Consider the following 27,352-nt stretch of genomic DNA (forward strand, 5'->3'; position numbering starts at 1 on the left):
GGGGGATGGGTGTCGGGAGGGGCGGGTGGGGGTCTCTGGCAGTCTTGTGATATTTGGGTGGGGTTGCAAAACATATCTAAAAAAAAAAAAAAACAAAGCCCTTCAGACCTGATGGACTTGTTTTGAATTCTTTAGCTTCTGAGAGGCATCGCATACCATAGCTTGAAAATACAGTCTAGAACAAACAGAGGAAGTGATGTAAGGAGTTCTGCTCTTTATCAGGCCTTCCCAGTCGTCACCTGCTGAACTAATTACACCCCCCTCTTGAGTGAGCTCCTCTCCCGGAGCACAGGGGCATTGTGGGAAGGGCCCTGATCATCTGTGTGCCTCTCACATACAGCAGCAGCTAAACTGCAGCTCAGCGGGAGTTCGCGTCACTCTTGAACTCAAATGAGTAGTGTTGTGTTTACAAAAAAGCAACAAGTTACCATGTTAATGTGAGTTCATAGTGTAGGGAGTGCAGTACACGTTCTTCAACAAAATGTTGTGCTCACTTGAAGATGACAGATCCTGCTGCCGGTTTAATCTTACACTTTATTTTAATGTCTTCTGAGAGATTAGTTGCTCAACATTCATTGTTTCTGTTAGAGCACTCATACGAGACATTCTTATTGTAAACGTCTTGTATTTGCAACTTGTAAACATAGCACCAAGTGTCATAAAGGAGAATTAAGCAACTGATCATTGCTTTTTGCTCTTTTCTTTTGAATTAATGTAATTCTACGACTGTACAAATGAGATGTCCCATGGTGTTAAGATACAAAGGCTTACTGTGGTGCCAGGGCTGTGGACATGTCCTCCTGCTCCACTATGACCAGGGGCAGTGTGCAGGTGTCCAGCTGTCCACCTGAGACGCTGTTCATGTGGTCGATTGCCAGCCCAAAGCCAGATCAACGTGAGAGAAACACTCACACTTTTGCAAATGTAAGCACTCAGACCTTCAGGGGTGCACCTTAATATTACCTGCTAGTTTGCATACTTTAATATTTCACATTAATAAACATTAACTTTTAAATATAAGAAGGACAAAACATACAAAAGACCTTTTGGCAGTGGAATTTTCTTTAGCTTCCATATTCCAAAGGTTCTCAAATTCTGTATAAATGTTAAAATTAAATATTAATTCATTAAATATTTTCAAGACGAAGACGCAATGAATATAGTCTGTACAGCTATGATTGATACAGCATGTAAGAGAGTTCATGGTGAATGAGACCTGAAGCACTCAGGTAGGAAGCTCAGTCTGCGTAAATTTGGACTGCGCTTTGTTGCCCTCTAGTGGCGCATAAAATGATTCACATATTATAACATACAGTATTAAATCAGCTCACATAACCACCTACGTCTGCTTTTAAGAATCTTATTAAAGGGTGCTCTCAGTTTGACACATATGGCAAGATATTTCACAATGGTCTTTAATTTGTTAAATGTCCACATAAAAAGTTTATGCATTTCACAATGTTTCTGTTTTGAAAATTGAAGTATAACTAAGTTCTATTATTACCAGTAAACACAACCTGGGACCAACTGACTGTGGCCAGCACTGAATTCACAGAGCTTCGACACCTCATCTGTCTGTCCGATGTTCACGGGAGGGTCTTCAAAGCACAACACACATGGAGAAAAGAGACTCGCCTCATCACTGCCAGGTCTTACCTCACCAATGAAGACAACAACAGGAGTTTTAGTCTGAGCCGCTTCAGACAGCAGCCCAAAATCCTTTTGAAATGAGGTAAATATTTGTGTTCAACATCAATCTGTAAATACCGTAAACAAGGTCAACCACTGAAAGTAGACTCAAAAGAAGATTGCAGATTAATAGTAATAATAATAATAATAATAATAATAATAACTTAATGGCATGAAGTGAGTGGCCATGCATAGGTGGCAGATCTAAAATTCAATAAAACTCAATAAAACTGAAAAACAAAAGTAAAACAAAAACAAACAAACAAACCAAAAATACTATACCAATTTTAATAATAATAAAAGTGCTAAAGAACCACAGGCACGAAGACAGCCGAGGAAGCGAGTGGAGAAGTTAGAGTGGGCGGAGCTGGCGGGGGGACAGGGACCCTGCCACTGGCACAGACAGAACCACGGGGCGAGCATGCATGCGCAGAACCACAGGGGCAACACCAGCAGCACCTACTACACGGCACCACCATACCCACACGAGACACGGCCACTACGTCCAGAGAGAGAGACAGGCACCAGGCGAGAGAGAGACGGGACACAGCCAAAGACCGAGGGAGGAGGAGAGGAGGGGCGGAGGAGAGGAGGGGAGAAGGGAGTGTTGAGCACACACACTGCAGGGTGGGGAGGGCGCGAGGCGGCGCTGCATGACTGGGAAGCGCTTACCCGGCCGCCAGCCACGCACGCCTGCAACCTGCCTGCCTGAAAGTTCTCCCCCTCACAGCAACACAGCGGGTCTGACCCCGCCCCTCAAATCTCCTGATGCTTCTGGGATCATTTAAAGTTAATAAAAAAATAAAAGAATAATAATAATGGAAAAAATACATTTTCAAGGATTTGAGATTTGCGTGAACAGGAGTAGCTACCGTGATGCCACGACTACACGTGCCCCTCGCAGTTCTGCGTCTGCCTGTGACGTCAGCAGGTCATAACTAAGGGGTCTGTTGTCACGGCGAGCAGTTAGCGCACGAGAGGTTAAAGGTCTAGGTCCGTAGGAGAAAGCGAGCTCCGCAAAGCAGCAGCAAACGTGTCGTCGGAAAAACAGACACACAGACGAAGCGCAGACGAAACGGTCCAGTGGAGTTAGTTAGTTCGCCTCTTGATGTGGACGTTTGAGAGTTTGTGTTTAGACTGGAAGGGCCTGTCAGGCAGGCCTCAGGTAGGCCTGTCAGGTCTCAGGTAGGTCTCATGTAGGCCTCAGTTAGGTCTCAGGTAGGTCTCATGTAGGCCTCAGTTAGGCCTCACACCTCTGACTAGAGTGTAAAGAGGAAGATGTTTCACGCACGGATGCTTGCCCCGCCCCCGCCTGTGCCAGCCAAATGCTTTTAGGGATCTGCAAAGAAAAAAACAAAACAAAACAAAACAACAACAAAAAAGCAAAGAAACGACAAAAGAAAAACAAAACAAACAAACAAACAAACAAAAAAAAATCACACAATGTTAGAAATGTGACTTAAGAACTGTATCCCATGACAATCCATCACAATCACTGTTTTCCCCGAGTAACTGGCGTGGCCCTTGGGCGCGGGTGCATGAGAGACAGCAGTCAGTAGAGTGCAGACACAGCAGCGGAGTGCAGAGAACACACACTCCCTAGGAGTAGCAACAGAAAACTAACGATGACGCAGGGGTGCCTTTAGCGGTCTACGTATGCAGTTAAGCATGAGTCACAGTTACTGTTGTCTTAAGCCTGGTTTATACTTTCGCGAGCGACCGTAGCGCGCGGCTCCGCCCACCTCGCGCGACCCTGCGCGAGCGGTGTAGGCGTTTATACTTTCGCGAACGTCGCGAGCGTCGCTGCAGTGTTCTCCGAATTATTAAAAGCGAATTATTTCGAATCATTTCGAGTATATGTATTAATATTTAACTTAATTATGTTTATCGTGCTGGAAAATATTGAAATGGACCTTGAAAGTGCCGTACAAGTTTTAATTTAAGGTGCTTTAATTCCACCTTGTTTAGGTGTATGAACCCTGCAAACATGACTTCGTCGATCGCGCTGAAGCGCGGCGCGCGCGCGAAGTTACAAAATTCGAGAGGTGCACGGCCCTCGCGCACGGGCGGAGCCTCAGCGATTACGTCATTTTCGCCGCGCGGACCCTCAAGTCAAGTATGGTCAAGTATAAACCAGGCTTTAGGGCGAAACCCACGGGGGGGATGGGGGGGTTACGGCGTGTCTGCACGAGCATGCTGAAACAGCTGCAGCCACTTCACCGCTGATATCCAGAAAATCACCAAATGTGCTTTGTTCTGTAGCCGCAGTCCCATGACAATCTGGATTCAACAGCTTTGTTTTTTTAATTTTTTGTTTTTGTTTTGTTTTTTTTTTTGTCATTTACTGCACCTACCATGCTAACCAAAGCTAAGAACCGCATGCATTCTGTTGGTTTAGCATCGTTTGTGCCCTCACTGAGGGATAATCTCGTAAGCACATGCAGCGTGGAAGACGTCAGAAGCGTTCTAACTACTTAAGCTGGACCTCTCGGTGCTGTTACGGGTCAGGTACCAGGGAGAAGGTTCTGGACAGCAGTGAATGTGAAGCTAAGTCAATCTAAATCTCTCACAAGCATGCAAGAATTACAGTAGCTATGTTATTTCTTATTTTACACTTTTCTTATTTCTTATTTTACACACATGTAAGAGTTAGGGGAGTTCTTGTATATTGATTAATGAAAGAAATACATGTAAAGAAGTACCTGAGTGAACTTTAGGCTATGCCCTCCGTCTTCCACGGATCATATTTACAGCCATGTCATTTTAGACTTTAAAACATTGGTTTAGAAACACAGTTTAACCTTGATAAAAAATCTGAATGAAAAACGAACAAACCAACAAAAGTCTATATTGTTTCATTTCAGGCCTGCCCGTTCGGACGGACGCCTCATCTGTTTTTAGGTTGCGAAGACCTAGAACTGTCAGTCTCAGCGTTTGGTCGGACCATATATTTTTTGAGAATTCCACTCTTTACCAAAGAGCAACTCATCCCTAGCTATTCCAGCTAGACTGTGGACAAAAACACAAAGTTGAAACATTTCATACCAAACAAGCACAATACTCAAAGCTTTGACATGAATTCGAGAGTAAGCAGCTTTTTCTACCTGTGGCTAAAGGACACTGGAGCACAGACCCTCCTGCACGTCTCCTCCTTTCACACACAAAATGTTTTTTTTCCTCTTCACACAGAGGGGTACAGAAGAAGAAGTAAAGAAAGTAGCTTAGAAAAGCAGACACAACTCGCCCGCTACGCTACATGGGGTCTCACGCATGGAAACAACCACCACGTCCTCTCCCACAGGACAGAGGTGGCATCAGGAGTTCCTCACATGGACATATGGAACTCGGGGTCCTTCCAAGCTCCCTCGTTCAAGTTCTCTTAGGAAGAGAGAATAACCACAATCAGGCCTAGAGTGAACGAATCCCGCCTTGTCCCGCTCGCACTGGAGCAGGGGGCAAGTGGGCGTTGGCGGGGAGGTTGGGGGGGGTGGCTCAGGGCTGCGTGAGGTGGGGGGTGGGTTCACTCTAGACGGGCAGCAGGGTTAAATGTAGGTCATGGCACCTTTGGCACTGGCGTCGAGGCAGAGCTTGATGTAGGACGTGGGCACGTATCCTTCCTCATCCTCGTTGCGGCGCACGCGCGTCCAGCCGTCGCCCTTGTCCTCCTCGATCACGTAGAGCATCTCGCCCTCCGCCATGGAAATGGTGCCCTCGTTTTGGCCTGGAGGAGAGGGAGGAGAAACAAAGATGGGAGAGGAGATACAGGCACTGCTGCTGCAACGGCTCACGCAGACAAAACACAACCCGCCAGCACAGAACACACTGAAGCAGCAACCGCACACCGGTGGCCGCACACCAGCCAACTCACTGCTTTTATTTATAGTCAGCTGCACTAGCGTTTGGAGCGAAACTGCTTCTTTGGCCGATTGTTAAAGTTGCTTATTTCTGTTTTTACTTGATCTCCTCTCACTGGCTAGGCCTAGCGGGCTTCTACTTGTGACCTTTACCACATGACATTTTCATTCTGCCCTTCACACGGTTGTCATTGGACAGCAGGTTGCCCAGCGAGGCAGAGCCCAGTTAGCCTACGCTGTTCTCACTCCGGCAGCTGCGGTGCTGTCAGGATTTGAACCTGCGATCTCCCGACAGCAGGGAAGAACGCGAGAACGTGGCACAGGAAGCGTTCTAACAGCGCAGCACTTCAGTGATGAAAAGCCTATCTAATTAATCCTTGAAATTAATCGACAAAAGATATTGAAGATATGGGTCTTCCCATGCTACCTTCAAAAGGGTAGAGCGCTTTACACGTTCCTATGGTGGGTAAAGGGTCTTCCTCGTCAAACTCGTCGTCGAACTCGGTGCTACGCGACTTGAATTGCACGGTCTCGGTGCTGGGGTCTTCCGTGTAGCTGCCGTCCGGACTGGGCACAGAACACATATAATACGTACAAGAGGCCAAATGAATACAGCGAAGGTGCAGGTGAACAGAAGGTGGACTGTCTGTCGTGGCTCCGGGAGTACCTCTCTCTGTTCTGGGCACAGCTGTTGCCCACCAGCGCGTTGCCCTGCGAATCAAAAGGGGCGCTCTGTCTGCGCTGGGAGCCGCTAGACTCCAGGAGCTTCCTCTCCACGTCTGTCAGCCAGCCCTGGGAGGAGGAGCGGGAAGGGCACGGAGGTCTCAGTTCAGCCTCGCTAACACAGCCCTTGCTAACACAATCCTTAGTACCACAGCCCTCGCTAGTACAACACTCGCTAGTACAACACTCGCTAACACAACCCTCGCTAGCACAACACTTGCTAGCACAACACTTGGTAACACAACACTCGGTAACACAACACTCGCTAGCACAACCCTCACTAACAACACTTACTAGCACAACCCTCACTAACAACACTCGCTAACACAATCCTCACTAACACAACACACACTAAAAAGACTTGATAACACAACCCTCACTACCACAACTCTCACTAACACAACCCTCACTAACATAACACTCATTAACACAACACTCACTACCACAACACTTGCTAGCACAGCTCTCGCTACCACAACCCTCACTAACAACACTTGCTAACACAACCCTCACTAACACAACCCTCACTAAAAACACTTGCTAACACAACCCTCACTAAAAACATTTGCTAACACAACCCTTACTAACACAACACTCACTAACAACACTCGCTAACACAACACTCACTAAAAAGACTCGCTAACACAACACTCACTAAAAAGACTCGGTAACACAACCCTCACTACCACAACTCTCACTTAAAAGACTCGGTAACACAACCCTCACTAACACAACACTCATTAACACAACACTCACTACCACAACACTTGCTAGCACAGCTCTCGCTACCACAACCCTCACTAACAACACTCGCTAACACAACTCTCACTAACACAGCCCTCACTAACACAACCCTCACTAACAACACTCGCTAACACAAGCCTCACTAACACAACACTCAATAAAAATACTCAGTAACACAACCCTCACTACCACAACTCTCACTAACACAACCCTCACTAATACATCACTCATTAACACAACACTCACTACCACAACACTTGCTAGCACAGCTCTCGCTACCACAGCCCTCACTAACAACACTCGCTAACACAACACTCACTAACACAACCCTCACTAACAACACTCTAACACAACCCTCACTAACACAACACTCACTAAAAACACTCGCTAACACAACCCTCACTACCACAACACTCACTAACAACACTCGCTAACACAACCTTCACTAACACAACCCTATCTAACACAACCTACAATAAAACAATACTTGCTAGCACAGCTTTCGCTACACCACACTCGCTAACACAACACTCGCTAGCACAACCCTCGCTAATACAACACTCACCAACACAACCCCTCGCTAACACATCCAGGCTATGTCCGATCATGGGTAAATCCTGTACTTTAAGTCTGTACTTTAGTGGTTGTATATTGTATATTGAGCAACGGCATTGTGGAGCGGTGCTGAGGTGTTCCCATGGTTGAAGAAGCCTCACCTCATATTTGTGTGCCTCCAGCTGAAACTTCTCGATGCTCTGACGCACCTCTTCCAAGCGCGGGTCCACGCTGTTGGGGTCGCCCATGTGAGGGTTCTTAATGTAAACGTCTTTCATTTTAGTCAGGGCATCCCTGAGGAGAGAGAAAGAGAAGCACATAACAGACCAGTGCTGAAACTACAGCATTTTCATGGTGACTCCAGCAGAGTGTGTGTGTGTGTGTGTGTGTGTGTGTGTGTGTACCTCTGATCCATCTCTTTCTGGATCTCCTTGCTGATGTCATTAAGCTTGGCCTGCAATTTCTTCCTCCTCTGTTCTGGGGGTAAATGACTGTAATCCTCCTGGACTGTTCCCTGACACACACACACACACACACACACGCACAATCATGCACATGTACACAAATATGCACACACGTGTACACATGCAATATTTGCACACACATTTGCACAAAAAAAGTTTATGAAAAGTGAAAAACGTGAAGATGAGAAGATTTGCTTATTCCCAGTTCACGGCAGTACGGTGCTCTGAAAGGAGCAGGTGGCGTAGACATGGTGCTAACAGGCTGCACTACATTTAGCTCTGTCTCTAATGCAGCCTGTCAAACACTTTCCGCCCTTGTCTGCTCACACTTGAATACTTGTACACACTTGAATATTCAGCAAACACACCAGCAGTTTGTGTGCCACATCAGGTCAGACAGAGCATTCTGTTGTGCTGCTAATAATCCCTGAAAAGCAGTGGAGTGTGAGGAGAAGATGTAGATAGAGGAGATGGAGAAGATGGAGACGGAGAAGATGGAGATGGTGAAGATGGATTAGATGGAGGAGGTGGAGATGGAGAAGATGGAGGAGCTGGAGATGGAGAAGGTGGAGGAGATGGAGAAGGAGAAGATGGAGATGGTGAAGATGGATTAGATGAAGGAGGTGGAGCTGGAGAAGATGATGGAGAAGGTGGAGATGGTAAAGGAGATGAAGAAGATGGAGGAGGTGGAGATGGAGAAGATGGAGGAGATGGAGAAGGTGGAGATGGTAAAGGAGATGAAGAAGATGGAGGAAATGGAGGAGGTGGAGATGGAGAGTGGGATAATAGCAGAAGTGATGCACTTACCAGCTTGAGCGACAGCTGGGACAAAAGACCAGGAACAGAACAGGAGACAGAGAGAGGACAGTTTCCATCAGATTACAGGACAGAGAGGACAGTTTCCATCAGATCAGAGAACAGAGAGAGGACAGTTTCCATCAGATTACAGGACAGAGAGGACAGTTTCCATCAGATTACAGGACAGAGAGGACACTTTCCATTAGATCAGGGACAGAGACAGGACAGTTTCCATCAGATCAGGGACAGAGAGAGGACAGTTTCCATCAGATTACAGGACAGAGAGAGGACAGTTTCCATCAGATCAGAGGTCAGAGAGAGGACAGTTTCCATCAGATCAGGGACAGAGAGAGGACAGTTTCCATCAGATCAAAGGACAGAGAGGACACTTTCCATTAGATCAGGGACAGAGACAGGACAGTTTCCATCAGATCAGAGGACAGAGAGAGGACAGTTTCCCTGAGATCAGCCCCTTCACACAGCAAGACCAGCAGCTTACATGAATAACATGAACAATGTGAAAGGTACTGTATAAAAATGTCTTTGTTATTATTACTGGCAATAATACTAACAATAATAATAATACTAAATGTATTTATTTATTGGTCTAACAGAGCAAACAAAACCGCATTTAATAAAAAAAATAAGCAATAATAAATGTGCTCTCTCCATTTCTGAAGCTACACTTCCCATGATGCTCAGCGTGACTCTTACCCCGCGCTTGAGGCTCCTCAGGCACTGGATCTTGTGTCTGGAACTCATGAAGTCATTCAGACGCTGGCTCAGGGGCTCCTTGGGTTGCTGTGGCGACTGGGGGCCGTTGGCCAGACCTTCGGGCGAGGGCGACGTGGGAGGAGGGGGCGGGGGTTGACGGGGCGACGCCAGCAACGACATGAGCTACACAGAGCACGTGGAGGAATGGAGGGATGGAGGGAGAGTGAAGGAGAGAGGTGAGGACACAGACAGACAGCTGAGGAAAACACAGATCTGTGGCCCTGTGGCCATGTTTTAAAACAGACCACGGGCAAGAGTGAACTGTTGAGGTGTAGAAAAAGAACCCTGAGGTAGGCTGACTGAACATGGGCAGGCGTGTTAACTGAACACAGACAGACGTGTTAACTGAACAGACAGGCGTGTTGACTGAACACAGAAAGATGTGTTGACTGAAGACAGACAAACGTGTTGACTGAACATGGGCAGCCATGTTGACTGAACATGGGCAGCCATGTTGACTGAACACAGTCAGACGTGTTGACTGAAGACAGACAGGCGTGTTAACTGAACACTGTAAGACGTGTTGACCAAACACAGAAAGACATGTTGACTGAACACAGACAGACGTGTTGACTGAACATGGGCAGCCATGTTGACTAAACACAGTCAAATGTGTTGACTGAAGACAGACAGGCGTGTTAACTGAACACAGACAGGCGTGTTGCCGAACACAGACAGGCGTGTTGACTGTACACAGGGAGGTGTGTTGACTGAACATGGCCAAGTGTGTTGACTGAACATGGGCAGGCGTGTTGATTGAACACGGGCAGCCGTGTTGACTGAACACAGAAAGACGTGTTGACTGAAGACAGGTGTGTTGACTGAACTTGGGCAGGCGTGTTGACTGAACACAGACAGACGTGTTGAATGAACATGGGCAGCCATGTTGACTGAACACTAGGGGTGTCACGAGATCTCACAAGATGTAACTCAGCGATATTTCTCGTCGCGTTAAAAATCTGTCTCGCGGGATTTGTGATCCAGCAAGCAGCCAGAATGACGTTGGAAAATACAGGTATTACTATTGAAGATGCACTTTCAAATCGTTTGTTTGGCAGCATTGTGGGTACCCAGTGGAAATGATAAATGGCTAAAAGAGATAAATAAATGGCGGAAATGATAAAAGAGAGTGACTGATAAGACATGGACCATATGCAAACATTGTATGAAAATAAAGGTATGGTTAACGACGGACCAGAGTTACGACCGACTTTTTTTTTTATTTCGCGCGGTGCTCGGAGGAGCAGTGGCAGCACAGTGGAGTGTTGTGTACGATAAGCTGAGGCAGCGTAGCCTCCACCGCAGCACATCTCAGCAACGCAATCGCTCTTTCTCATGCTGTACGCACAAGAACATTGTTCGTTTTTTTCTTTACTGTATTTACGATTTAGCGTATCAAAATCTAGAGTCACGCTTAACGACTGACTTTTCAGTCACTAACCCCGTCGTTAAGCGGAGACTCACTGTAATATTGTTTGCGATTGAAAAAAGGATAAATATTTAATTTTATTTATTTTATTTTATCTTTTATGAAATTTTATTTTAATTTCAATTTGTAGAGGAAGAGGTTTATTAAAAGTTCATGCTTACATCATGCATGTTAAGAGTTATAATAAAACATTTCAAAATGCATGTGTAAGTTAAATAAAAGTCTGTTGTCCAGTCATATAATTTGTCATTTTAGTGTTCTTAAAATCTCATCTCGTCTCGTTCTTGTGAACTATCGTCACACCCCTACTGAACACAGAAAGACATGTTGACCGAACACAGAAAGACGTGTTGACTGAAGACAGAAAGACGTGTTGACTGAACACAGACAGGTGTGTTGACTGAAAAGACAGGCGTGTTGACCGAACACAGACAGGCGTGTTGACTGAAAACAGACAGGGATGTTGACCAAACACAGAAAGACGAGTTGACTGAAGACAGACAGGTGTGCTGACTGAACACAGGCAGGCGTGTTGAAGAAGAGCTGTATGTTTCTGTTTGCGGTCTGGTAAAAAAAAACTACTCTGGCTCCTCGGTTTCTGTCTGCCTCATGTTTTCACTTTTACTTGTTTTTAATATCCACCTGGTCCACCAATGCGGTGTAGGTGGTGCGAGACTGTCTGAGACTGTTCACTTTTCAGATTCAGGATATATCAGTGAGTACATCAATTATTAAACAGATAGCATTCATCATGTAACTATTCTGTTCCGACCTGTCAGGGAAGCTGTGTGGTTATGTGTATTCTGTTGTCCCTACTCAGAGTAATGGGGTTGCGCTGACACAGTGTGTCCACCAGATGGTGCCATTTTCTGCAGCCTGTGGACGATAATGCAGTCAATTGCTCCTTGTCTGTTTTTGCTAACGGTCATGTTAGCGTGTCAGAGAACTGTTACTGCAGACACAAAGATTACACCTGCCATTATCTTATAGGCTTGGGGATTGTTTCCCAGAACCAGATTAAGCCTAATCCTAGACTAAAAAAGATTTCCAGCAGTGATTTACGACTGGCCCCTCTGGACTAGCTTTCATCAATGTTTGGGAGGTCAGCATTGAGAGCCTTTGAGATTTTGAAGTGTCTGTCAAGATCATCTTGTCCCTCTTCACTTAGAGTTTCTGAACCCATTTGACACTTCAGCAGAACACAGCCACACCCAGACAGAGTCAAGGCCACACCCAGACAGTCAGCCACACCCAGGCAGAGTCAAGGCCACACCCAAACAGTTAGCCACACCCAGACAGAGTCAAGCCCACACCCAGACAGTCAGCCACACCCAGACAGAGTCAGGGCGACACCCAGACAATTAGCCACACCCAGACGGTCAGCCACTCCCAGACAGTTAGCCACATCCAGACAGAGTGGACGCCACAGTTTGTACCTTGTTCCTCTTAATCAAAGGCCACAGTTTGCTCCGGCTCCTACGACGGCTCTCACCGCGGGCGTTTAGAAAGCTGGATTCAGACACGGCTCTTTTCATGGACACGCTGTAGTCCTCGAACTCCACGTCCCCCGGAGGCTCAAACCCTGACTTGTACGTCTCTACAACCTGTTTGGTGTCCTGGGTGCAAAGAAAGAGATAAGAAATTTGTGTTTTCCTTCTCAGTACACATGTGGTAGCATTGTGCCTTGAACCCGGCGCCCAACACAGCACCCCCTGGTGGTCTTCTTGTGCAAACACACCAGACTCAACTCATCAGGTAATCAGCAGAAAGAAACAGGTGTATCTAAGCAGTGACTGAAGTGATATCCTGGTCTCCAGCCCACACAGACTGGAGTTGGGACCTGCTGCTGTAGTGAGAGAAAGAGAGAGATACCGAGGAGATTAGTGCTAAGTCCAGGATCTACATGGGGTTCTGGTCAGTCCGGCTGAACTCAGACTGATCCGTTGGCGTGATGGCATGATGCAAACACACCATGACCTCATCTGTCTGCCTGGGTGGGTCAGGCGACATACACCAGTTTCACCAGAATTTCTTCCTGCCTGCAGAAATAATGCACTCTGTTTTCAGTCTGATTTGCATAGCAATTTACATACTACATTTTGTTGCTGTTTTGTTAAAATTAATCAAATTTCTTAAGCTGCTTATTTATTTCATTCTGAAGGCAAACCCTCAAAACTTAAAAAATGTGCAAAGGTATTGCACAACATGAATAGCAGAGCTTTTCACACGGAAAAATCTATAGCTTCTCTATCTAAAAATCTATAGCATTTTCAATCTAAAAATCTATAGCATTTTCTATAACAGAAATGGCATGTGAAGTTTTGCTTGTTTCACAGATCCATTCGTCTGTTCCCCGTCAGCATGGAGACGTGGCGGCACAACCCATGCTGGCATTGTTCGTGGAGGACACTGTGGACTATCTGTGGAGCACATGTGCTCATTCTTACAACACCTGGAGCAGCGAGAATCAGGCAGGGTAATTCTGCAGCGGGTTTCTACGCCCCTGCCACCCCCGAGACTCTACGCCCGCGCTGTACGGCGCCAGGACAGGGGGCCAAACCACTGGGCCCCTCGCCATGTGTGGGTCCCACCTGCCGAGAGCCACCATGTTCCCTGTGAGCGGCATCCACGCACACTTACGCAGAGCTGGTCAGAGGACAGCTCCGCCCACAGCTGTGTGACTCACAGTAACCTACATGACAACGCCTAGCAACCACCACGGCTCATTAGCATGAAAGTGGGCCCCTCCTGGCAATCAGAGTAATGGAGTCAGCGTTTTGTGCCGGTGCATCGTTAATGTGTCTGCTGAGCTTTCTTAGCGCACGCTGATTTGGAAGAGGACCAGAACATTCCAGCAATTTATTTATTAGAAAAATTAGTCCACATCATTGTGTAAAATAAAATGCATCCTTTTACACATTTATTAATAACCATGAGTAGGTAATGTAATAACTTGTGTCTACTTTTACATTCATTATAGTAACTTAACGAATGGAAGGGAGTCTGAGAGGAGGTCGAGGTGCAGGTCTGCTGGCCTGAATGCACTCACCATTTTTGGCTCGATGGACTCGGCCGCCTTGGTCATCCCGTCCAGACACTTGGTGACGATGGGCAGGACTTTACGTTCAGCCTCGGCGTAGATACGCATGCTCCCCCCCACCCTCTCGATCCGCCGCTCCTCCATCTCCTGGATCCTCTGCAAATACACACACATGTGGAGTATGTGAGTGTGGAGTATGTGAGTGTGAATGTGGAGTATGTGAGTGCGGAGTATGTGAGTGTGGAGTGTGTGAGTGTGGAGTATGTGAGTGTGGAGTATGTGAGTGTGGAGTGTGTGAGTGTGGAGTATGTGAGTGTGGAGTATGTGAGTGCGGAGTATGTGAGTGCGGAGTATGTGAGTGTGGAGTATATGAGTGTGAGTGTGGAGTATTTGAGTGTTTTGTCAGTGTGTAACATCTCACCTGGAAGATGTGTGGGATGAGTGTGTAGTAGTGTTCATGTTGGTCTTTATTAAACTTCTGCAGGTAGGACAGATACTCGTTCTTACTGTCATCAGCAATCTGATGCCTTATCTGAGCCTGTTGTTTGGCCTGAGAGAGAGAGGGAGGAGAGAGAGAAAGAAAGAGAGAGAAAGAGAGGGAGGGAGAAGAGAGAGAGAGAGAGGGAGAAACAGTGAGAGAGAGGGAGAGGGAGAAACAGAGAGAGAGAGGGAAAGGGAGGAACAGAGAGAGGGAGGAGAGAAAGAGAGAGGGAGAGAAACAAAGAGAGAAATAGAGGCAGAGAGAGGGAGCGAGAGAAGGTGAGAGGGGGAAACAGAGAGAGAAGGAGAGGCAAAGAAAGAGACAAAGGGAGAGAGGGTGGGAGAGAGACAGAAAGGTAATAAAGAGCATGTTCAACAAGTACATGTGTAAATGTACATCCTTTGCACGGCATTGCTGTAGAATACATGTAAACAAACAAACAGATAAACAAACATGTACACTGGAGTCAAACAGTGCTTTAGCAGTGCAGAACACTTCAGCTGCGGCCTGGGACTGAAAGTCAGGACAGGTGAGAAGAAGAGAGGAGACCAGGTGGTACGGACGGACGGCACAGCTGCTGAGCTGTGACAGCCCAGAGCAGCTGCGTGTAAGGGGCCTTCAGCCTCACAGCTGTGGGAGGAAACCCAGGGAAACACTTCAAACAATCCACCCAACCAAACACAAAACGGAAGCGACAGCTCAAAAAAGAACCACAGAAATTCACATTATATCATGCAGTCTATTTACGAAACGGGGGGTGTGGGGGGGGGGGGGGGGGGTATTTCACGAAGCAAGCGTAAGACCAGATTGTCTAAACGATGGATTGGTGGATCGTCAGAGCTCTCCGGCTGCAGATGAGTTATGGGACGTGGGTTGTCCGTGAAGCCTGCTTCGGGAATTACCGCTCAAGCACTGGAGCACTGCACAGTAACTTGTTAACAGTGACTACGGGAACGCCTGCAGGATCCAACAGCAGAGGCCCATGTCTCCAACCCCACACAAACCCCAACGCCCAGGGCGTAGCTTCTAAGGCCTAATCATGGAGGCAGCAGGAGAGGCAGAAGGAGGGCCAGGAGAAGACGGAGAACAGGAGGAGTAACGGCGCAGGAGAGGAACGCACAGCGCCTGCAGTCGTAGCGCACGGACACAACACGCACGAATGAGACGAAGCCTGATTGGCTGAGGACTCCGAAAAGGACCGCCGTCATACAGCATGCACAACACCAGCACACAAAGGCCAAGACACACAGCACAGAAAACGGACAGAGATTGGCTGATTGCGCCCACAGCCCGGAGCGACTCCGTTAGGAAGCACTGACTACTTCTGCCACTTAAATCACGGGATTTGGTGACACAATTTGTTTTTTTCTGTAACAAGATCGCCCTAATTGGTAATGAGAAGAGTTAATATTGATGATGTGCTGAAAGGTGCCTTCAGTAGGCAGTTCGAATGTGTGGCACCTGTCCTGTCTCACGGGGAGGGTTTACAGCAGGAGAGTTGGACAGAGGACAGACCGTCCGCTAAAGACACGTTTACGCTGGTGCGGATGTCTATGGGTGCACAGTGAACAGGTTAACAGTTCCCCACAGACAGAGACGACTCGTGGTTGTGGACCTACCTTGAGTGAACACCGCTTTGAGACATGTTAAGAAACAGAAACACAGTCCATTAGTTCCATTAGTCCTAAAACACTCAGCACCGCTGCGCAGAACGTGAGAAATACTCCAATGTATTAGCCGAACCGCAATTTTCATTCGGAGAATGAAAGTCTGAAGGCTGAAGTCTGAAGATGCAGAGATGTTTATTTTTCATAAAATGATACCCATCCTTCTGACTAATTCCTCAGTAACTGCCATGTTGTAATGGAGGGGGCTGCTAGGTGCCTCTGAACCAGGACTGAGTGGACACAGAAGATTTTGCACTTTTCAAAACCGCCCTAAACAGCAGCAATACTGTACAATTTCAGTGTGATTTATAATTACCACTCGAGTCACCTTGGTGATTCCTTTTCTGGTAAGTACTATAAAATCAAACGAATTGAACAGGCAGTCCATTTAATAGTACAGTAGTGTATTTCTTGCCAGTGCAAATCCGCTCATATGAATCAAAAGGACTGATGACATGGCCTGTAAAACTGTCCACAGCCAGTTAGGTTCCAACAACTGTCCAATTTCCCTGCAGGGGTTCACGGCACACACCCAGAGGGGGAGGGGCTCTGGCTGATGGGAGGAGGAGTCAGATGTTCTAGGGGTGCAGGGAGGTCAATCTGAATGAAAGCCAAGTGCATCACTACCATGAAGACACTAGCCCAACCACACCGCAGAAGAAACAGTGTCTCCCTACAGTCCAGCCTAGAGCTGGGAGATGAAGAATCTTGGCTCACTAGAGGAGGAGACCAAATACGGGTGGGGTGGGGCGAGGGGGGGGGGGGGGGGGGGGGGGGGGGTTAAGAGAGGGAATGTCTGGCAACCAGCACTGGGCTTACCTTTTCTACATCCGCCTTGGTCACGTTAATGTCAGCGTCCATCTTGTCAAAGTAGTGCTGGGCTCGGTCAGCTTCCTTGCAGTCCCGCTCGAACCTGCGTTTGCTCTGTGTGAGACCAGAACGCCTCGTTAACCACCAGCAGGCCGACGCAGAGGAAGCATCACACCAACGGCTTGGCCGAAGGCTTTAGGGCGGCACCAATACAATCAGAGCATCGTACAGAGCGGAGCTGTGTGAGAGGTGCTGAGAATGTAAACGATGAGGAGACACGTGGACACATGGAGGAGAAAGAAGCTCAGTGCACCCTTGCACAGTTCTGATGTTTGATCAGACATAAGCATGTTGCTTGGACATGGAGCTGGGCTATTGGTCAAAGCTGCTCATGGTGGCATGAACATGAAACCTTCTGTAATGGAATACTGCATTTCACCTGGAGGTGTGTGGGAGAGGCCTGTCTGAATTTCACCTGTGTGTGTGTGGGAGAGGCCTGTCTGAATTTCACCTGTTTGTGTGTGTTTGTGTGTGTGTAGGAGAGGCCTGTCTGAATTTCACCTGTGTGTGTGTGTGGGAGAGGCCTGTCTGAATTTAACCTGTGTGCGTGTGTGGGAGAGGCCTGTTTGAATTTCACCTGTATGTGTGTGTGGGAGAGGCCTGTTTGAATTTCACCTGTATGTGTGTGTGGGAGAGGCCTGTATGAATTTCACCTGTGTGCGTGTGTGTGTGTGGGAGAGGCCTGTCTGAATTTCACCTGTGTGTGTGTGTGTGTATGTGTGGGAGAGGCCTGTCTGAATTTCACCTGTGTGTGTGTGTGTGTGTGTGTGTGTGTGTGGGAGAGGCCTTTCTGATTTTCACCTGTGTGTGTGTGTGTGTGTGTGTGTGTGTGTGTGTGTGTGTGTGAGTGTGTGTGTGGAAAAGGCCTGTCTGAATTTCACCTGTGTGTGCGTGTGCGTGTGTGTGTGTGTGTGTGTGTGTGTGGGAGACTCACCGACTCCAGCTGCTTCCAGGAGTTCTCAATATGCTGCTGGGCTCTGCGGCCATCATGAAAATGCTAGAGAAAGAGACGATGAGGAGAAAGAGACAATAAGGAGAAAGAGAAGTTAAGGAGAAAGAAAAGATCAACGTTTTGTACCACAGTCCCTTATATTTGCCTCGTACACAAACAAAAATAAAAACACCATATTAATGGGAACCATCCTAATGGGTACAGGGCAGGCCTAACCCTAATCAACATGAGGAACCTAAACTTCATCTCTGAACAGGAAAGGAAGTGTTGTTTCTGCTGGGCACTATTAAAAGCTGTCCTGATTTTTGATGACACAACAAACGCTACACCACCCAGCCTGGCCCAGACAATGCTGGAGACAGACACTCCATCTCCAGCCCAGCTGAGCAGATGAAATGTGAACCCATCTGAAACAAAGCCACAGTGCATTCTGCCCCAAACAGAAGAATCCCAAACCCACAACGTTCTTATTGTAACAAAAACGTCTGCTTAGGTCCCAGAGGTCGTGGTGCTGCGACCGGCTGGCGTCACTAACTGTTCCGCCCCACTCCTCTTTGACCCCTCCCACTCCCAGGATGCCGTTGTGTGTTCTGTGAGGTACATAAAGGGCACTTTCCCGCTCCCAGGCGCTTGAACGCACAACAAAACCGTGTGTGCCATCAGGGGTTCACAAACGAGCTAGCCTGTGTTTGTGTGGTCATGTCTCCCTCCCTCCCCCAGCCTGGTGGTTCTGGTTCAGCCCGGCTCACTCAAACAGAGGCCCTTCAGTGGGGTTGAGAGTGGGGGGTGTCTGCTCCTCCCACTCCAGTGACCCCAACGCCTGGCCCACATGTGGCTGTGCTACGTCATGAAATGTTCATCAAAATTATAACATATTTGACATTCTTTATCTACACACACACACACACACACACACACACACACACACACGCTTCCCCCTGAACATGAATTTGCACGGTCATACCGCCTTGCGCTCTGCCTTGAGCTCCTGGATGTAGCGTGTCAGCTCTGAGATGATCTGTGTGGAGAGGTTCTCAGCAATGACCTCATGCTGCCCAGCATAGTCGTTCAGCTCGTTCAGGGTCATGAGGAAAGCTCGGCAGGACGTGTACCTGATGTCACGTTCAGAGCAGAGAGGGAGAGAGAGGGAGAGAGAGGGAGAGAGAGAGAGAGAGAGAGAGAGAGAGAGAGAGAGAGAGAGAGAGAGAGAGAGAGAGAGAGAGAGAGAGAGAGCGAGAAACACAGCATCACAGCAGAGCTCCACAGCACCAGGCATGGAAGACCCCTGAACTTGCATTACTATTACAGGGTCATGACCCCTGCACTAGCATTACTTTAATAGGGTCATGACCTCTGAGCTGGCATTACTCTAACAGGGTCATGACCTCTGAGCTGGCATTACTCTAACAGGGTCATGTTTGATGCTCTAACACTCCTGAAAATTGAGCAGCCAACAGTCAAGTTCTACAGTGAGCTGCAACAGGACAGGAGATGGAAGCATATTAAACCCTGCAGGAGAAAACAGGATAAATAATAATCATTACCGTGACGAGAATGATGATAAACTAGTTATCAGCAGAGTTATCTGCCTATTAATTAACTGAAATTGCCGCAAAGTGGTTTTGCATTAAAATATATTCATTTCTCAGAATGATCTCTATGCAGACGTGCGGTGAAGTGGAAATGCAGACAGGAAACATGTCTTACTTGTACTCGTCTTCTTCGCGCGAGTTCTTCTTGGGTTGGTACTTCTTGGAGAGATTTCTATGATCAGAGCAGAGACACCAGTCAGTGACCAACACATAATACATTACATTCCTTTGATACCATAGGCAATCCTGCTTCCACTTACACAGCATCCTACACTTTATCTGCTTTCTCCTGTTGTAATACCTTTAAGTGTAATACCTTTGTCTAGGAAAAAAAAGAAATCTGCCTATTAAATTTGCATAATTATGTCACGCTACAGCCCCTGACCCCTCCCCTTTGGGGTGTGTTTATGTTGTCTACGTCTAGCCGTCTGCGTCTGTGGATCTCCAAGGGTGTGGTTGTGTCTGATTGTGTTCATCGGTCTAACCTCGTCTCGTGAACACTCTGGGCTTATGTGGTTTATCTATTTCATGTGCGTTCACGCAGTGTCCCGTGCTCGTCTTTGTCAGTCATATACGTAGATGTGTGAGTGTTTTATGTGCGCTTTCTGCACTATTTGTGTATATAATAAAGTAACGTTAGTGTAACGTTAAAGTAACGTTAGTGTGTGCAAGATCGTACTCGTGCCTCGTCCTTCTCTCAGCGCCCAGTATCACAACTTAATGGAAACGAAATTATCCATTGTGATTACACGGTATACAGATTTTAACAATATATATATATATACAGAGGCGGTGTCTACAGGAGATAGGCCAGTACACCAGGAGACATGGAGGGGGCCGTAGGAGGGCAACAACCCTGCAGCAGGACTTCTACCTCCTCCTTTGTACAAGGAGGAACAGGAAGAGCCGTGCCAGAGCCCTGCAAAATTACCTCCAGCAGGCCACTAATATCCATGTTTCTGCTCAAACTGTCAGAAACAGACTCCATGAGGGTGGTATGAGGGCCTGACGTCCACAAGTGGGGCTTGTGCTTACAGCCCCTGGCATTTGACAGAGAACACCAACATTGGCAGATTCGCCATTGGCGCTCTGTGCTCTTCACGGATGAGAGCAGGTTCACACTGAGCACATGTGACAGACAGAGAGAGTCTGGAGACGCCGTGGAGAACGTTTTGCTGCCTGCAACATCCTCCAGCATGACCGGTTTGGCAGTGGGTCAGTAATGGTGTGGGGAGGTATTTCTTTGTAGGGCTGCACAGACCTCCATGTGCTACCCAGAGGTACCCTGACTACCATAAGGTACCAGGATGAGTTCCTCAGACCCACTGTGAGACCATATGCTGGTGCAGTGGGCCCGGGGTTTCTTCTGAGGCATGACAATGTGTGGCCTCATATGGCTGAAGTGTGTCAACAATTCCTGCATGATGAAGGCATTGATGCTATGGACTGGCCTGCCCGTTCCCCAGACCTGAAAACAAACGGGCACATCTGGGACATCATCCACCAAAGACACGTTGCACCACAGACTGTCCAGAAGTTGACTGACCCTTTAATCCAGGTCTGGAAGGAGATTCATCAGGAGAACATTCACCTAACACATCTAGGATGTTGTCACGTAGGGCAACGCCCCCTCTCATAGCTGTCACTCTGGGTTCCCTCATGTCTGTGTTCCCTGCCTGTTTGTCCCGCCCTGCTCGTTTATTTTGATTCCTCGTTTGTTACCACGCCCCTGTGTCATTGTCACCACCTGTCCCTAGTTTGGTTCTATGTATATAAGTCCCGTCATTCCCCAGTCGTGTCATCCGTGATTTTGTCTATCCATTTGTTCATGCTGTCGCTTTGTGCTTTCTGTTCACTGTATGCATCTTGCTCGTGAGTTGTCTTTGTTCCCCCGTCGTGTTCAGTATGCCTGTGTTCCTCTGTTATTCGGACTGCCCTCCTGTGATCGACCCTGCCTGGCTTTCTGACGACGAGTATGGTATTCCCTTTAATAAATCTCGCTCCTCTCAGCGATTGTGTCCGTCTCCTCGCTCCGTTGCTTCTGCAACGTTACAGATGTGTTATTTAGTGTTTTTGAGCAGTTTATACACATATACATATACATATACAGGCGCACACACACACACACACACACACACACACACACACATATTGTTTGTATTATTATTTTTATTTGTATAATAATAATATATTAAGTTATATAATTGTCGGTTGTCGGTGCCTGTCGTGGTGGCAATCCTCAAACCCGATGGCGGACACCTCGGGTAAGGGAGGCCCTCATGCTGAGGAAAGAGTCTTATCAGGCCCGGTTGACTAGTGGGACTCCAGAGGCAGCAGACGGGTACAGGAGGCCCAAGCGGCTTTGACCGTTGCGGAGGCAAAAACTCGGGTGTGGGAAAAGTTCGGTGAGACCATGGAAAGTGACTTTCGATTGGCTCAGAGAAGATTCTGGCAAACCGTCAGGCAACTCAGGAGGGGAAAGCGGTTCCCAGGTGCTGGGGACCTGCTGACCTCGACTGGGGATGTCATTAGGCAGTGGAAGGAATACTTTGAGGATCTTCTGAATCCCAACATCATGTCTTCCATAGAGGAAGCAGACAGGGGTTTGCCCATCACTCGGGCTGAGGTGACCAGGGTAGTTGTGAAACTCATTGGCGTCAAGGCTTGGGGGGTGGATGAGATCTGCCCTGAGTTCCTTAAGGCTCTGGATGTTGTGGGACTGTCCTGGCTGACACATCTTCGCAACATCGCGTGTACATCGGGGGCAGTGCCTCTGGACTGGCAAACCGAGGTGGTGGTTCCCCTTTTTAAGAAAGGGGAGCGGAGGGTGTGCTCCAACTATCGGGGGAACACACTCCTCCGCCTCCCCGGTAAGGTCTATCCAGGGGTTCTGGAGAAGAGAGTCCAGTCGATAGTCGAATCTCAGTTACAAGAGGAACAATGTGGGTTCCGTCCTGGTCGTGGAACACTGGACCAGCTTTTCACCCTTGCGAGGGTCCTAGAGGGTGCAGTGGAGTTTGCTCAACCAGTCCACATGTGTTTTGTGGATTTGGAGAAGGCATTCGACTGTGTTCCTTAGGGATTCCTCTGGGGAGGTGCTCCAGGACTAGAGGGTACGGGGCCCGCTGCTATGGGCTATGCGGTCCCTGTACAAACGGAGCAGGAGCTTGGTTCGCATTGCCGGCAGTAAGTCTGACTGGTTCCCGGTGGGAGTTGTACTCCGCCAGGGCTGCCCACATAGAGAGGAGCCAGCTGAGGTGGTTCGGGCATCTGGTCTGGATGCCACCTGGGCGCCTCCCTATGGAGGTGCTCCAGGCATGTCCAACTGGGAGGAGACCCTGGGGAAGACCCAGGACATGCTGGAGAGATTATGTCCTGTTCTGGGAACACCTCGGTATCCTCCCAGAGGAACTAGAAGAGGTGGCTAGGGAGAGGGAAACTTAGGCTTGCTTAGGCTACTGCCCCCGCGACCCGGATAAATCGGACAATAGATGGATGGATAATATATTATCTCTCTCTGTAAGCCTGTGTCATCTGTGGTATAAGGTTTTAAAAGACAATTAGATATTATGCTTATAAATACATATAAACAGTTATATAATAATTTTAATAATAACTATTTATAATCTGAATAATTTATAGAATGTATTTATAAGCATGATATTTTTAAATATATTTTATATATGCAACTGAGCTTATAACACCTGATAACACAGGTTTACAGAGAGAGAGGTTTATCCTTCATTTCCATACACTGTGTCAACTTAGTTTTTTCAGAGGATGTTTTTTTTTAATTCACACAATTTTTTTATAACCTTAATATATTATGTATTACAGCAATTACATGGTGAAATGCAAACAAGACCTACTGCTGTAGCCACCACAACACTGATCCTGCCGTCAGACAAGAGCTCTCATTCACACTGCTGACTCCAGTTAATCCGTGTGGGCAGGACAGACAGTGGTGTCCATGTGCGGCAGACAGACGTCCTGGAGGAGCCCTGTCCTACACACAGGACTCCACTCACTCATTCATATGCATGTGAAAAGGGGCCCACAGAGCTCATGATCCTGACAGTACCACCCCTTCTTCAGTCTGCAGTGCTCTCTCTCTCTCTCTCTCTCTCAACCTCTGCATTGCTCTCTCTCTCTCCCTCCCTCTTTTCGCTGCTCTCTGCCTACATCTCTCTCTGTCTGTCTGCATCTCACTCACTCTCCCACTCTCCCCCTTGCTCTCTTTCTCCACCTCCCTCCCTCTCTCTCCCCCCCTCCCTCACTCTCCCTCTCTCTGTCTCCATGCACACCCGCCACTGTACCTCCCCATAGGCTGAGATGTTGCTAGGCAGATCACTATCCCGCAGCCCCCTGCCAAAGCCGCACCGATGGTGCCGCTTCCTGTCTCCCCGTGAGCTCACCAAGGGCTGAAACATCAACACCAGCACCTGCTCTGGAAGCTCTGCTCAGCAGAACGTCAGGAGCTGCTGGACCAAACCCAGACCCCCGGCAACAACCACGGGCCCCCGGTGCCCTCGTAAACCACTATTGTTTCTGAGGGGGAGACGGGTCAATGCTAACAGGTACTTTGTGTCAGATAAATCCTTACTGTTTGTTAAGCACTGAGTAACGAGTTTGAGAGAGACATTAGACCCTCCCCTCAGCCAGGGGCCGTACTAATATAGTGTGGCAGGCTTCGCAGGAATATCAAAGCACTGACTGACAACTTGCTGTAAAAGATGGATTTTCTCATATGGGTATGGGACCAACACACTCTCTCTCTCTCTCTCTCTCTCACACACACACACACACACACAGAAAGGGTCTGTGTGTTGTGCTTCTGGACATTCAATGTAACAGCAGTAAGCCCCAGCTGGGTGTGTAATTATGAATTCAGAAGGTTTGCAGCTGAAATGTGCAGCGTGTATGTGTGTGTGTTTGTGTGTGTGTGTGTATGCATGTGTGTACGTGCAGGCGCATGCACGTCTGTGAGTCTCTCCTCTCTATGGGGACCAGTCCATCAGCGCACTAGTCACTGGCTCACTCACCTCTAAACCACTGACCCACCAGAGAGTGACTAGTAGAATGTGGGTCAATGCCGTAGCAACCCTTGTAACCATGGCAATGTGCACTTGGCATGTAACATGTCCAGCTTAATATGTTCAGTATGTTCTTCAGTGAATAGTGAATAGAGTCTTTGTTCAAAACAGGCTAGAATGAGTAATATCTAATCTAATGTGATTTTGTCACCATTGAATAAAAACTGATTTGTGGTGCTTACGCCACAAGGATTCACGCTTGTGCTGCTGGTCAGCGTGAGCAGGGAGTCCTGTGTGCGGACACAGAACACGTGGGCGGTCCTGATGTAAGCGCGTAAACAACAACGAGCCCCTATGAAATGGTCATCATTGACTTACAATAATAAAAGTCATGACCTTTAAAATCGCTTCATAATCTACATCATCCTGCGATAATGCTGAGTTCCTTGGTGACTCAGATTTTGAGATCGGACCACCTGTATCAAGTAGCAGTTTCTTCAGACTGCTATCGCGACCTAAGCCTTTTTTGTTTTTTTCAAGCAGTAAATCAAAGCGTGTGTGGCAAGAGAAACGTCAACGCTGCACACACACACACACACACACACACACACACACACACACACCCTCTCCTCATACCTCATTTGCTTGGCATAGCTCATCTCGATCTCGGACCTCTCTTTCACGAACTTGGTGTAGCGCTCTACAAACTCGATGCCCCACTGTGTATGTTTCTCCAGGTTATCAAACTGATCCTGAGAAAACAGAAGAAGAAGCACTTTGAACAGTTGCACATTCCTCTAATTAAAGGTTAAGGCACAAAAATCTCCACGGCCAAATTAACTCCTCTGGGCTCCCTCTGGGCCCATGTTTAAAGCTGCAGGAGTTCATTTAACACTGTAAGAGCCGTTGGAACCAATCAGGAGTTAACACCAGGGACTTTCCTGTAAATGATTCTTCAAAAAGACAAGTCAGACAACGTTCAATTAGAGCCTTCTGTCATTAAATAGTTTTAATTTAAGGTGTAGCATTTTCTTTCATGCATAAACAGATGCATATCGGTTTAAAGTCCCAGTTTTAATCTCGAATGAGAGAGGCACCGTGAACTGTGTAGCAGATCACTCGGAGGTCAGAGGTCACTGACCCCTTTCCCTTCACGTTCTTTCCCAGTATAAGCAAAACACCTAAAGCTGAGCGTCTATACAACTGCCACACCAAAGAGACCAACTCAATATGTTCCACGTTTTAAACATTTACTTCTTTATTTTTATTCACTGTGTATCAAACGCACCTCTCTCTCTCTCTCACTGCACTAGCCCTGTTCTACATCCTGGGAAGCGTATATATTAAACCTGCCATTACCTTGTTTCAAACTACTTGCCATTCTTAACATAGCTGGAGAAGAGAGCTGCGTTGTCTCTCCTGCCCCCCCAGCAGCCCGGCGGACACTGTGCAGAGGTAAGGAGGGAGTCTTCCCCTTCCCCACAGAGCCATCGGCCGCCCGCGGCACAGCCGACGGTGAAGCGCAGCTGTGCGCCTCCTGGGACACGCGCTCCAACATCTAAACGCGCACTATCTAGGCCAGCGTTAACCAGCCTCGGCCCTGAAGGACGTCCCTACTGCGCAGGTTACTGTCCGCCCCGCAAGTGTGTTACAGCAGAAACGTGAAAACGTGAACCTAAACCACCCAGAGCCGAGGACTGGCTGACGAGCTAAAGGGACCAGATCAAAGAAGATAGTGGGAAGAGGGGGGGTATGGAGGGGGGGGGGGGGGGGGGGTGCTGGGCGTGGAGCAGCCCGAGAGTGTTGAGTTATACTGAGTACGCAGAAAACATGAGGTCCGGACAGCTCTCCACCAATTAGTGACCCCATCGTTTATATCAGACTGGCAGCATGTGCTGAAATTGTCTATTCCTGGTCCAACATGCCTCGTTACTCAGCACCGATCACGGTCCGTTTGGACCGCGTCTATCACGGGTGTTCAGCTGTATTCTCGCACGCGAAGGCGTTTCCTTTACAGTCGGTGAATTTTGACCTTCCCACTGATGTAAAGTTTATTTACTGACATCCAGTCAGCAAGCGCGACGAGGCTGCGTTTTACAGCACACGCTCGACAGGTCTTTTAACCCCAAATCCCTATTACAGACGTTATTAACTTGTAGCTAACAAATTAAGAAAGGCCAGCGTTTGCTTCCCCTCCATGACCACACAGGAAACAGGGGTATGTAGGCCTACATCTACGATCATGGAGAACATTCAGGAGTCTGTTCGGCTCCATCACACGTGTGCAGCTAGTGCCAGATGCATTGGTACCTGGGACTAGTATCTCCAACACCGTTAGCTGTCTCCATTAACAGAGAACTTCTAACGAAAAATGGGTTATATGCACCTGTCACAACGATACAGAAATACTAGAATATTTAGCCTGCGTTTTGCATATAGTTAGGGACAGGCATTAGCTACGGATTATTGCTTGAGAATTTGGCCAACTGTGCTGGCAAATAACTGATTAAACTTGGAATGGTTAAAATATGCAAGGTATGTATAAGGAGGGCCCCAAATAAGGAATAAAATCAGATTTGATTCAACATAAACGGAATAATTCCTCGCCTGCACGACTGTTAAAATGGGCGGACCCGTTTTACCTTGGTGGCTAGGTAGGCGGCTGGGACCCAGACTAGATAGCGCTA

General features: G+C 47.7%; 1 protein-coding gene across 9 annotated transcripts; it reads right to left on the reverse strand.

The window, feature by feature from the left end:
* Positions 1–574: 574 nt before the first annotated feature.
* Positions 575–25,412, reverse strand: fnbp1a (formin binding protein 1a). 9 transcript variants are annotated; one of them, XM_077004233.1, is made up of 17 exons: positions 25,302–25,412; positions 19,748–19,804; positions 19,005–19,152; positions 18,023–18,085; positions 17,038–17,142; positions 16,171–16,185; positions 14,492–14,620; positions 14,080–14,226; positions 12,467–12,646; positions 9,542–9,724; positions 8,837–8,851; positions 7,970–8,079; positions 7,727–7,859; positions 6,209–6,335; positions 5,971–6,123; positions 5,252–5,410; positions 575–3,028 (listed from the first exon to the last, which is right to left on the reverse strand). In XM_077004233.1, exons 1-17 carry the CDS (start codon positions 25,322–25,324, stop codon positions 3,021–3,023), a joined length of 1,755 nt encoding a protein of 584 aa, XP_076860348.1. In that variant the 5' UTR covers positions 25,325–25,412; the 3' UTR covers positions 575–3,020. The 9 variants fall into 9 exon arrangements, with proteins under 9 accessions (XP_076860348.1, XP_076860342.1, XP_076860341.1 ...); XM_077004227.1 differs by lacking the exon at positions 575–3,028 and adding an exon at positions 3,973–5,067 and having other exon boundaries at positions 5,971–6,110; positions 6,211–6,335; XM_077004226.1 differs by lacking the exon at positions 575–3,028 and adding an exon at positions 3,973–5,067.
* Between the last annotated feature and the right edge of the window lie 1,940 nt (positions 25,413–27,352).

This window comes from Brachyhypopomus gauderio, chromosome 4 (assembly GCF_052324685.1).
Source record: "Brachyhypopomus gauderio isolate BG-103 chromosome 4, BGAUD_0.2, whole genome shotgun sequence".
Taxonomy (NCBI): domain Eukaryota; kingdom Metazoa; phylum Chordata; class Actinopteri; order Gymnotiformes; family Hypopomidae; genus Brachyhypopomus; species Brachyhypopomus gauderio.